We start from the raw sequence: 12,395 nt of genomic DNA, 5'->3' as shown, positions 1-12,395 counted from the left end.
CAGGTTGAGCAGCACCTGTGAGGGGAGGGGGAATTGTCGGAGTTTCGGGCGGACACCCTGCATCAGGACGGCGGCCACTAAGCGGAACAAATTAATTCAGCCCTACCTCCTTTTCATCAGCTGTGTCTCCCCCTGTGAGCGCTGCGTAAAGGATCATGTACTCCGAGGCAGCTTCTGCGGCCTCCCACTTTACTCTCATGCTGTTGTGGGTCACGTCATAGATATCCAGGTCCACGGCAGCAGGCAGGGCCACTGCAAGAAGATGAATAAATGAACATTCACACCGAGCCAGCAGCTCACCCTCCCCCCCCGCTCCTGGTTCAGTGTGAGCCAGGCTGAGCTCACCTCTCCCCACCTTGGTTCAGCCTCCCTCCACGCCCGCAATCAGACCACATTGACCTCTTTTTTAAATCTTATTTATATAGCACATTTTTAGTCAACTTGCATTGACCCCAAAGTGCTTCACATAATTACATTACATTTACACACAGGCAAAGGTGGGTGAAGTGTCTTGCCCCAAGGACACAACGACAGTATGCACTCCAAGCGGGATTCGAACCGGCTACCTTCCGGTCGCCAGCCGAACACTTAGCCCATTGCGCCATCTGTCGTCCCACTATACAACCTCTATACAACTTGCCCCATGGCCTCTTGAGAGGGAGGGGGGAGAAGGGGCAGGGGGAATGGTAAGGGGAGGGGAAGTGGTAAGGGGAGGGGGAGGGGCAGTGCCCAATTCTCACTGCTGTGTGTGTGAGGTAGAGTTTTCAGACCAAGCAGCCTTGAATGTTAAGGGCCTGTCCTTTGCTTTGGAGCCTTCCACCACCGAAGGTCACAGTTTTGCTCCACCAAACCCACCAGCTCCTTCAGCCATCTTTGAAATGCTCACTTAAATCACTCCAGCATTCAAGACGGAAGCTAATATACTAATATGATTATCTGGGATGCTGGTGACGCCGATCATTCCAAGAATCACAGACTGAGATCTGCAGAGAGGGGGGACAGAGCTGGAGGCACAAGACAGCCCTGGGATGTGAGGGGGGAAGGTTGGGTAGGTAAAACATTCATTAAACGTGGTATACAAATGGCCCTGTGTGGCTGCTTTACTTGAAGAAATTATTTCAACTACATTTCCACAGCAAATGTCAGCCCCATAGAATTCCCCTGGTTGGCCTTACAGCCAGTTGATTATTTTCTGACTTGTATTAGTTGTTGCAGCCTGGGAAAAAAAAAACTCGCAACAATTTATACATAGGAAGCTTAACTATCAGAATCAGAATCCGAATCAGACTTTATTCGCCAAGTATGTTTTGCAACATACGAGGAATTTCATTGGCCAGGTCAGTCATACAATTAAAAGTAACAGATCACTCAAAAACACATATTAACATGATCATCCACCACAGTGACTCCTATACATTCCTCACTGTGATGGAAGGCGAAATAAAGTTCAAGTCTCTTCCCTTAGTTCTTCCTCGGTCATGGGCCTCGAGCCCCCGTTGACGGGAATAGGTCAGCAATATGATACTGATTGTCAGCTTTGAGGGGAAAGTGTAGCCAGGGCAGGCTAGTTGTGTGGGATCCATGTGATGGAGCAGATGGGCCTGAGTGCAATGTCTCACTTTCAGTACAGCTCCCCAGACAGTGCAGCACTCCCACAGTGGTGCATTGGGTCTGTCAGTATTCAGTATTCAGTATTTACTTTAATGTCATTTTAACTGAGTACTTGCATGCTATCTATACACAGAAGAAACAAAAAATTGTTTCTCAATCAGTTCCCGTCAGTGCAGTTAATAAAAACAGAATAAATACATATAGCTTTAAAATTAGAATTAACATATCTAAAATAGGCCTAAAAATTGAAATTTAAACAGACATTCAGCCCCAGTGATGCAGTGAAATGCCTGCAATGGGTCCTGAACCCTTCACATGGCTTGATGAGTTGATACTTCACTCAGTTACATTTAAAACGGATCCTCCGTCATGCTAAATACACTGCAGTCTACCTTTACGTTTAATACTAGGAGCGGCACAGTGGCTTAGTGGTAGAGTTGCTGGCTTATAGAAACATAGAAACATAGAAAATAGGTGCAGGAGTAGGCCATTCGGCCCTTCGAGCCTGCACCGCCATTCAATATGATCATGGCTGATCATCCAACTCAGCATCCTGTACCTGCCTTCTCTACATACCCCCTGATCTCTTTAGCCACAAGGTCCACATCTAACTCCCTCTTAAATATAGCCAATGAACTGGCCTCAACTACCTTCTGTGGCAGAGAATTCCAGAGATTCACCACTCTCTGTGTGAAAAATGTTTTCCTCATCTCGGTCCTAAAAGATTTCCCCCTTATCCTTAAACTGTGACCCCTTGTTCTGGATTTCCCCAACATCGGGAACAATCTTCCTGCATCTAGCCTGTCCAACCCCTTAAGAATTTTGTAAGTTTCTATAAGATACCCCCTCAATCTTCTAAATTCTAGCGAGTACAAGCCGAGTCTATCCAGTCTTTTTTCATACCGTGACAGCGTGGGTTTTCTCTGGGTGCACCAGTTTCCTCCCACACTCCAAAGATGTTCAGGTTTGTAGATTAATTGGCTTTGGTAAAACTGTACATTTGCCCCTGTGTGTAGGATAGTGCCAGTGGACTGGGGTGATCGTTGGTCAGCGCGGACTCGGTCGGCCGAAGGGCCTGTTTCCACAGTATCTTGAAAGGAAAGTCTAAAGAATCCCTGCAAAGAATTTCCTTTAAGAAAAAAGATCTAGAGTATTCCTGGTGAAACGTCCGACAGCCACTCAATCTGCGATGGCACTGATTCCCAACTGTGGAGTGAGCGAGTTTGCACTGGGTGAACTGACAATATAAATCTATCCTGTACCAATCAACATCTTAACTATGGTCAGAAAGAGGCTACGCAGCTGCTCAGGTCTGATCTGCTATTTAATAAGATAATAAACACACAGTGCTGGAGGAACTCAGCGTACCAGGCAGCACCTGTGGAGGGAATGGAGAGGCAATGGTTTGAATCAGGACCCTTTCTTCAGACTGATTGTAGTGGTAGGGAGAAAGCTGGAATAGAGGTGGGTCATCCGATTACAGAGTCAGGAAGGAACTGCAGATGCTGGTTTATACCGAAGATAGACATAAAGTGCTGGAGTAACACAGCGGGTCAGACAGCATCTCTGGAGAAAAAGGATGGGTGACGTTTCAGTAGACAAACTTCTTCCAAGTAGGCATACATCCATCCTTTTTCTCCAGAGATGCTGCCTGACCTGCTAAGGTACTCCAGCACTTTGTGTCAATCTTCGGAATTGCTCGGCTACCCAGTCCCACCAATCTCTGGCAACCCTTCACCTCTTTGGTATCAAGAATCTATGTACTTTAGCCTTAAGAAAAATTCTGACAATTCCCACTGCTCTTTGAGGAAGACAGTTCCAAAGACACACAATACGGTTCGGCACAGACTAGAAGGGCCGAGATGGCCTGTTTCCATGCTGTAATTGTTATATGATTATAATTGTTATATGGTAATCCTTGCCTTACCTCAGTCAAAATGGGAAACCACTTGTTCTTTGACAATGACCCTAGTTCCAGATGTTCCTACAAGACTAATTCCCTTTTCCTCATCCACCCTGTCACGCCCTCTCAGGACCTTAATGTTGTCAGTTATTGACTAATAGTTGTATCTTTGACCTTAAAAGCAAGTCTTGGACTGCAGTGTGGTCTAATTTTGTGAACCAATGAATAATCTTCTGTCTATTTCTACAAAGAGCAATGCTACAAAGCATTATTCAGGATTTACTGTGTGAATTGTTTCAGACTCCAATAGCAGAAGGCTCAGCCAAAATCTCTGCCTCCGGCCCCATCCAGGCCCTTCTTTTCACTGTCTGACCTTTACTTACAAAAAACAACGTTTTTCGTCGCTGTGTCTGCATTCCACGCATAATCAAAACTGTTTCTCAAGCCCAAATGTTTAAATTTGCAAATGTCAGAGTTGAAGTTACCAAGTCTGCGTCGGATCTGGAGATTTCATCGTGTGATCTTCCCCCTCCCACATCCTTCCAGTAAATTGTGCTCAGTCATTTGTAAACATATGATCATAAGATCTTAAGAGATAGGAGTAGAATTAGGCCTTTTGGCTCATCAAGTCTACTCCGCCATTCAATCATGGCTGATCTATCTCTCCCTCCTGATCCCATTCTCCTGCCTTTTCCCCATAACATCTGACACCCGTACTAATCAAGAATCTTTCTATCTCTGCCTTAAATATATCCACTGATTTTGTCTCCACAGCCTTATGTGGCAAAGGAATTCCACAGATTCACCACCCTCTCTGACTAAGTAAATGTCTCCTCATCTCCTTCCTCAAAGAATGTCCTTTAATTCTGAGGCTAAGACCTCTAGTCCTAGACTCTCCCACTAGTGGAAACATCCTCTCTGCATCAACTGTATCCAAACCTTTCGCTATTCTGTAAGTTTCATTGAGGTCCCCCACCTCTCATTCTTCTAAACTCCAGCGAGTACAGGCCCAGTGCCGTCAAGCGTAATCCTTCCATTGTTAAAGCTGAGAATGAGATCACTTTTCTTCCGAGTTTTTGATCGGAGACATGTCCTGGAGGTTAACCTTCAAACCCTGGAGACTCCAGGGAGATTGGCAGACGTGAAGCTCAGCTGGGTGATACTCACGTGTGGTTGCGGTGCCCCGGAGTGCTTCACTGGCAGCCTTTGTGTAGATGGCAAACACCGCGATCTGATATTCCGTCAAGGACATCAGATTCTGGAGAACGGCAGTTGATTCTATCCCGTCCACAACCACCTAGCAGGGAAAGAGAAAGAGAGAGACCTGTATATCTTCCATGCCACCATAACCACCATAGGACGACAGATAGCACAAAGGACGACAGATAGCACAATGGGCTAAGAGAAGAGCCGGACCTGTATACTGTCTTCCATGGCAAGACACTTCACCCACCATAACGCCCCACCACTACCTGATTGCCGAGCCATTATTTTTTTTCATTTCACTACCTGATTGCCGAGCCATTACTATTGTATTCTACTCACTACTCACAAACTGCCCATAGAGTATGACAGGCAGGTGATGTTTCCCCCAAATGGGCTGTGTACATTCAAGGACCAGAGTCTCAGACTAACGGGGAGGAACCAGGTAGTTATTAGTGTGAGAGCATCAGTCAGACTGTATTAAACCTATGGCTGGAATTTTTTAATGTTAACCAATAACATTGGTGCACAGTGCACCAATCCTGACCTCCACGCTCTCTGTGTAGAGTTTGCAGGTTTGCCCTGTTTCCGTATGGGTTTCCTCTGGGTGCTCCAATTTCCACCCCATCCCAAATACCTATAGGTCTTTTAGGTTAATTAGATGCTCTGTAGTAGAATCAGGGGTGGGGTGGTCATCTGTGATCAATGTGTTCCTAGTGTAAATGGGGTGGTCGGTGTGTACTCGGTGGGCTGAAGGGCCTGTTTCTCTGCTGTATCTCGCCATTACTTACTCTATGAATCTGTCACGTGATTACGCAAAAGACACAATGTGCTGGAGTAACTCAGTAGGTTAGGCACCATCTCTGGAGCACGTGGATAGGTGATGTTTCGGGTCAGACCTGACCCGCTGACATCTTCCAGCACTTTGTGACTTTTTTCTTTGTAAATCAGCATCTGCAGTTCCTTGTTTCTACCAAGTCGGTTGGGCAACTTGTGGGAGTTTCCTAAACAGCAGAAATATGGGCAACAATGGAATGTGCAGGCATTCTTGGTATCACTACCTATTTGATTGAGACACTGCTGCAATCAAAAATAGGAAAGTTTGCCGAAAGTTTTTGTTCACAGTTTAAAAATTCTTATTTTCCTTGAATTATGATCAAATCCAAAAAGCTACTCCAGACTGAACCAGGTGCAGGTTTAAATCGTGAATAACTACATTTAGATAGAAACTTCAATAAAATGCCCCAAAGTAAACCTAATACTGTCAAACAACAAAATCAAAGCAGAATCAGATCAGAATGGATTTATGGACTTGCATTACTTTTTGAAGAGAAATTATACAAACAAGTGTTATATTCCTTGGAACCCAACCAACAAGGGGTAATTTGATTGTAGTCTTCAAGGCTTTAAGTGAAATCAAGAGTGGATGCACAGAAACAACTTCCTTATGGCTGGGAGGACTTTGCCTCAAAATTAGGGTCAGGCCCTATAGCTACACTATAGGTGGTTCACTGGCACTCCCTTCCCCAATGTGGAGGGCATGAACGCCGCTGGCTACGGAAGCCAAGATCGTCCCGTCAACGGAAGGCTCGAGGCCCCCGACCGCGGAAAACAAAAAAGAGAAGAGATTTCGCCTTCCATCACAGTGAGGAATATGGAGGAGTCACTGTGGTTTACGTTCATGTTAAAATGTCTTTTGTGTGTTTTTGGTGCTTTTTAATGGTTTGAATGTATGGCAAATCAAATTCCAAGTTTATTGCAAAACAAACTTGGCTAATAAAGTATGATTATGATGATTATGATTAAGATATGATTATGATTATGAATGTCCATAATTAAGTCCGACATTGAGTGTTTTTTTATTCAGGAACAGATGGGGATCTGAAGCAAAAATCAAACTGCTGGAGGAATGCAGAGGGTCAGGCAGCATCTGTGGGAGCAGAGGAATGGGCGACGTTTCGGGTTGAGATGGAGCATCAGAGCTCATGTTTGTAGGGGAAAGGGAGTATAAAGTTGTGTGGAGGAGGGATGAGACAAGGGCTGGTAGATAATAGCTGGAAACAGGTCTTGAAATTGAAAATCAGAAGTCAGAGCACGTGAGTGTACTTCCACCTGGGAATGATGAACTGTGGCTGAGGATATTTGTGTTGGTTATATGCCAGCCTCTGATGGGTTAAGGTACTGAGTATTCATGAAACACCGGCCTGAAACAGCCCCAGTCACATTCTGGGGGCCATTCTGCTGTTCCTTCCGAATGATCCACAGTAACCTCACCAGATGAACAACAGTTAACCAGCTGCCTTTCAACAGTTGCTTCAAATAAATTAGTTTTATCCGAACAGATGTTTTATCCTAACAAATATTTCCATACTGATATATTTATTTCTTTATTATCTAAACTTGATTTTAAAATACATTCTAATTAAATATAATTAGATATATTACAATTCTGATCAGCATCACTGCTCTCATTTTGTCCTTGCACTGGTTCTGCCACATTCCCCAAACCCCTGGCTGCACCTTCTGTATCTTGACCTCGTTCCACTGTCATCCATATTACCCCCCTTCTCATTATATCCCTTGCTATCCATCCTGCACTCTTTTATTCTCCCCTTTTCTGCTTCAGTACTTAAGTTCCCGATATATCTCAAACTTTTATCAAGTTTCGAAGAGCGATTTAGTTTCATTTAGTTTAGTTTAGAGATACAGTGTGGAAACAGGCCCTTTGGCCCCCCAAGCCCGTGCCAACCAGCGATCCCCGCACACTAACATTATCCTGCACACACTAGGGACAATTTACCAAAGCCAATTAACCTACAAACCTGTATGTCTTTGGAGTATGGGAGGAAACCGGAGCACCCGAAAAAAACCCCTACACAGGTCATGTGGAGGACGTACAAACTCCGTACACACAGCACTCGTAGTCGGGATCGAACCCGGGTCTCTGGTGTAACTCTACCACTGCGCCATTGTGCCTTCCCCAATCGACCTGAAATGTTAACTCTGCTTCTCTCTCCATTGGTGCCGACTGACCTGGTGAGCATTTACAGCACTCTCAGATTATGTTTCAGTTTAGCAGCGACTGAATTTTGTGTATAAAATCCTTGTTACAATGTCGGAGAGCGGCTGAAATACCTCTTCTGGCTGACCTGCGGTGGTGGAGTAATAGACCACACGGTATTTCTCCACATTCCCTGGTGCGTGTGACCAGCTGACACGGAAACTGCGGGCGGTGACGTCGGTGACCACAAGGTTCGAGGGTGCAGCTGGCTCCAGGCTCTTCCTGCCTGATGCTTCTGTGGATGGGAGTAAGAGCAACAAAGACAGGTTTTCATTTCTACACCATCGTTTACCATTAGTAGGACTTCCCAAACCCCCTTCAGCCAGCGAGGATCATCAATACGATGTCAGAACTGTGTTCACGGCACAACAAGAGCCCATACAGAGCAACGTGAACAGTTTCATTTTAGTTTGAGCTTCAGAGATACAGCATGGAAACAGGCCCTTGGGTGTATCGAGTCCATGCTGACCAGCAATCACCCATCCTATCCTACACACAAGGGACAATTTACAGAGGCCAATTGACCTACAAACATCTATGTCTGTGGAATGTGGGAGGAAACCAGAGCACCCGGAGAAAACCCACTTGGTCACGGGGAGAATGTAAAAAAAACTGTAGTCAGGATCAAACCTGGGTCTCTGGCACTATGATGCCCCTGAAACCTGAACGGAAACCTCTGGAGACTTTGCGCCCCACCCAAGGTTTCCGTGCGGTTCCCGGAGGTTGCAGGTGGTTGCCGGAGGTTGCAGGTAGTGGAAGCAGGTAGGGAGACTGCAAAAACCTCTGGGAACCGCACGGAAACCTTTGGGTGGAGCGCAAAGTCTCCAGAGGTTTCCGTTCAGGTTTCCTAAGTGGGACAGGGGCATAAGGCAGCAACTTTACCGCTGCACTACTGTGTCGCCGTGCAGATAGCCTGAAATCTGTGACGATTGAGGGATTAAATTGCCCAAGGTACCAGGATTATCACACTAATTCTTCAACGTTTTATCAGATCTGGAGCTGAGGGGAGGAGGTTTCTTTGGTAAGAAAGTGGTTTGTAATTGGGTTTGGGCAGCTTTAATTTGAGGACTGCAGCTACGTTTCCCAGCAAAGTTCAGCCCCACAGAATCTCCCTGAACAGTACAGCTGCCAGGTGACTACTAAAAATTTTAGACCGAGTTTACTGGTTCATCCAGAGTTCGGTCGCCCAATAGTGTAGCTCTCATAGAACATAGAAGAGTACATCACAGGCCCTTCGTCCCACAGCATCAATGGTGAACATCATGTCAAATTCAACTAATCTACTCTGCCAGTATGTGATCCATATCCCAACAGTCCCTGTATTTCCAAGTGCCTTTCATAAATGTCACTATCATATCTGCTTCCACTACCATTCCTGGCTGCACGTTGCAAGCACCCAACACTCTCTGGTAAAAAAAAAATCAGATCTGCATATCTCCTTTAAACATATCCTCTCTGACCTTAACGTTATGCTTTCTAGTCTATGACATTTCCACCCTGAGAAAAGGGTTCTGACTATCTGCCTTTTCTATGTTTTGGTTTTTGAGATAAAGCGTTGGCCCACTGAGTCCGTGCAGAGCAATGATCACCTGTATACCTGTTCTACATTATTTACAAAAGCCAATTAACCACCAAACCTGCATGTCTGGAATGTGGGAGGAAGCCAGGACACCTGGAAAAGACCCACGTGGTCACAGGGAGAAGGTACAAACTCCATACAGGCAGCACCCGTAGTCAGGATTAAACCCGGGTCCCTGGCTCTGTGAGGCAGCAACTCTATCGCTGTGCCACCCTAAAATCCACGCGGTCACAGGGAGAACATGCAAACTCCATACAGACAGCTGCCGTAGTCAGGTTCAAACTTTAGTATTTAGCACTGTGAGTCAGAAACTCTGCTTGGAAATAAGAGTTCTGCCAATGAGTCACAGCAAGTGCCGCAAAGCCTAGAACAGTGGCCAACACCAGACTAGAATGGTGAGCAGCAGAGTTAACAATAAAATAGTGATCAATCATTAAAGAGACAAATGCAAAAAAGTGCAGAGACTTGGATTTAATTCCCTATTCCCGTAACATCCACATGGGGGGAGGCGGTGAAGTCCCTGGCTCGAGTGTAACCATGTCTTTCTTCTGACTGGTTAGCACGCAACAAATGCTTTTCACTGTACCTCGGTACACATAATAAACTAAACTAAAAGCCCAAGATAGGTGCAAAATTTGTCTGCTGATGAGTGTGAGGGAGGGCACTGTCCTCTGCACACTATTTTAAACACCTTCTAGAATGTTCCCTTCACTTAACTTACAAAAGCAACAAAGATACATTTCTGTTTAGCAAAGGGCTTCATCAGGAAATGGAGGAATATGGATCATGTGCAGGCAGATAGGATTAGTTTACATCATGTCCAACAAAGACTTTGTGGGCTGAAGTGCCAGTTCCAGTGCTGTATGTTTCTATGTTCTACGTACAAGGGAGTAAGAAAATTCACACACTTTTGATTCTGTTCCATCAACATGTCTTCAGTTCAGAGATGGAGAGGAAGAGGTGGATGTGAGAGAGAGAGAGAATGAGAGAGAACGTGCATTTCCCCAGCCCCCCCCCCCCGCCTGCAGTTGGGGGAACAGACCCAACGGGTCTGCACTTGGTCTAGTAAAATATAAAATTTACATATGGTCACAGTCACTGCAACTTATAAACAAAAACAAGGGAGTTTTTTTTAAAGCGTGCTGTTAATTGATCATTTCCAGCCAATATTCCAGTTGTTACAATATATGTCCAATATATAACCACACTGAGGCAATGCACAGACACAGAGCCCCCTACCTTTAATCCCTTTGTCCTGTTCTTCCACACGTGTGCACACTGTCTTGGTGAGACTTTCGATGATCGTGTTCATGATATTGAAGTCAGCCACGTTGTAAACATGTGTCTCGTCAGGTTCGGAGGCGATAGCCTTCAGCTCATTTACATCGGCATTTTTCACGCCTGTTTTACAGTGGAAATAGTGAAAGAAATCAGTGGCTTTAAAACCCCGGTCACATTAAAGTGGCAGCAAGCCCTGAAGTGGTGAGTGGTTATATGGTTAAGTGGTGAGACAGGCACCAGCTCTCCACTTGTTCAAAGTGGTCCCCCTCCCTACTGTGAAATATTCTCGGTCAATTAGGTTGTTCTTTACTTCGTACTCAATCCAGTGGAGAGACCAACCTGGACCTGGGATAATGTTGCACAACCATCTGGCACTGAGGTCCAGCCAGGTGTCCATAAGGGAATGCAGCCAATTTGGCACAATTCAGACGGCAGGAGACAAGTGCCGAGGGCCGCCCTGAACCTCGATGCTGCCAATGCAAAGACCCCATGGGGAAGGGCAGCAACCTTCTGCTAACAAGCATCGAGGGATTCAGTTTGGTGGAAGGGTGCATCAATATAGGGGGCCACATAAGTGGCAACGGTGCTATAAGACCATACGACTGTAAGACATAGGAACAGAGTCTACTCCACCATTCAAACACGCGGGCAAAATAAAGACCTCCCCCGAGTCTTATTGACGGTTTCTTCAGCAGGGTCCATTGATACAGGTTTCACTCTCACAAACAAAGCTCCTATTACAACGCTAAAATGAAATACCTGGGAGAAGAAACTCATTTCAATCTCTGTACAGAAAATAGCAACAAACGGCACAAGTCAATTCATACCAGGATTTCCAGCAACCTACCGATAGCAAAGAGCTCGATGCCAGCATCACGTAAACTCTCAGCCGATGAGAAGACGTCATCCTGAGATTTGCCATCCGTGATCAGGATCCCAATCTTCGGCACACCAGCTCTCGACCCAGCCTCGGGCTTAAAACTGTTCTCCAGGATGAACGTCAAAGCGAGACCTAAAACCAGGTAGAAAAGTCCCCAGGAGGTGATGTTATGGATGAAAGACACGTGAGCCAGGATCACTGACAATCCCCATCACTGACCCTTGCAGGACCATGAGAGGACTTTTACTTCCACATGTGAGGGAACGGGTTTGTGCCAAATCAGGTAGTCCAGCACCCTAATCAAATTGATTTGGCCTTATATCAGATAAGGCACTCAGTTGCTCTCACCCCAGCCACAGACTGTTTACTCTCCTCCCATCCGGGAGGCGCTACAGGTTTCTCCATTGCTGGACCAGCAGGTTCAGGAACAGCTTTTTTCCCTGCGGCTGTTACACTACTCAACTCTGCACCTTGGTGATTGCCAGTCACCCCCCCTCCCCGAACATTCCTTCCCCCAGAAAAATTGCACTACTGCTACGGTATGTGCGTATATATATTTATTGCTCATTATTCTATGTTCACTCTTCTGGGGAGATGCTAACTGCATTTCGTTGTCTCTGTACTGTACACTGCACAATGACAATAAAAATTGAATCTGAATCTGAATCTGACAGCACCTGTAATCAAGATAGAACCAGGGTCTCTGGTGCAACTCTACCTCTGTGCCACCGTGCCACCCCAAGAGAAGATTTTACAACAATCTGGCAGTTTTGTGGTTGGCTTACAAAGACCAACTTTTCAGTTAAACCAGATTTAATAAAATAAATGTCAATTTGACCAGCGGCATTGAACTCATGTCTCTAGATTGATCCATTGA

At 45.5% G+C, this 12,395-nt stretch overlaps 1 protein-coding gene across 5 annotated transcripts in view; it reads right to left on the bottom strand.

Moving 5' to 3' along the window:
- The window catches only part of col14a1a (collagen, type XIV, alpha 1a), a 204,801-nt gene that overhangs the window by 107,811 nt on the left and 84,595 nt on the right, over positions 1-12,395 (bottom strand). For all 5 annotated transcript variants that reach the window (XM_055634707.1, XM_055634709.1, XM_055634710.1 and 2 more), the window contains exons 8-12: positions 11,486-11,650; positions 10,597-10,758; positions 7,853-8,013; positions 4,682-4,811; positions 107-252 (exon numbers count right to left, since the gene is read on the bottom strand). In XM_055634707.1, coding sequence (XP_055490682.1) covers positions 107-252; positions 4,682-4,811; positions 7,853-8,013; positions 10,597-10,758; positions 11,486-11,650 — 764 coding nt within the window. The remainder of the gene's footprint in view (positions 1-106; positions 253-4,681; positions 4,812-7,852; positions 8,014-10,596; positions 10,759-11,485; positions 11,651-12,395) is intronic.

Source organism: Leucoraja erinacea, chromosome 4 (genome assembly GCF_028641065.1).
Source record: "Leucoraja erinacea ecotype New England chromosome 4, Leri_hhj_1, whole genome shotgun sequence".
Classification (NCBI taxonomy): Eukaryota; Metazoa; Chordata; class Chondrichthyes; order Rajiformes; family Rajidae; genus Leucoraja; species Leucoraja erinaceus.
Note: the sequence above shows the minus strand (reverse complement) of the source record. Positions and strands in the feature narration are given on the sequence as shown.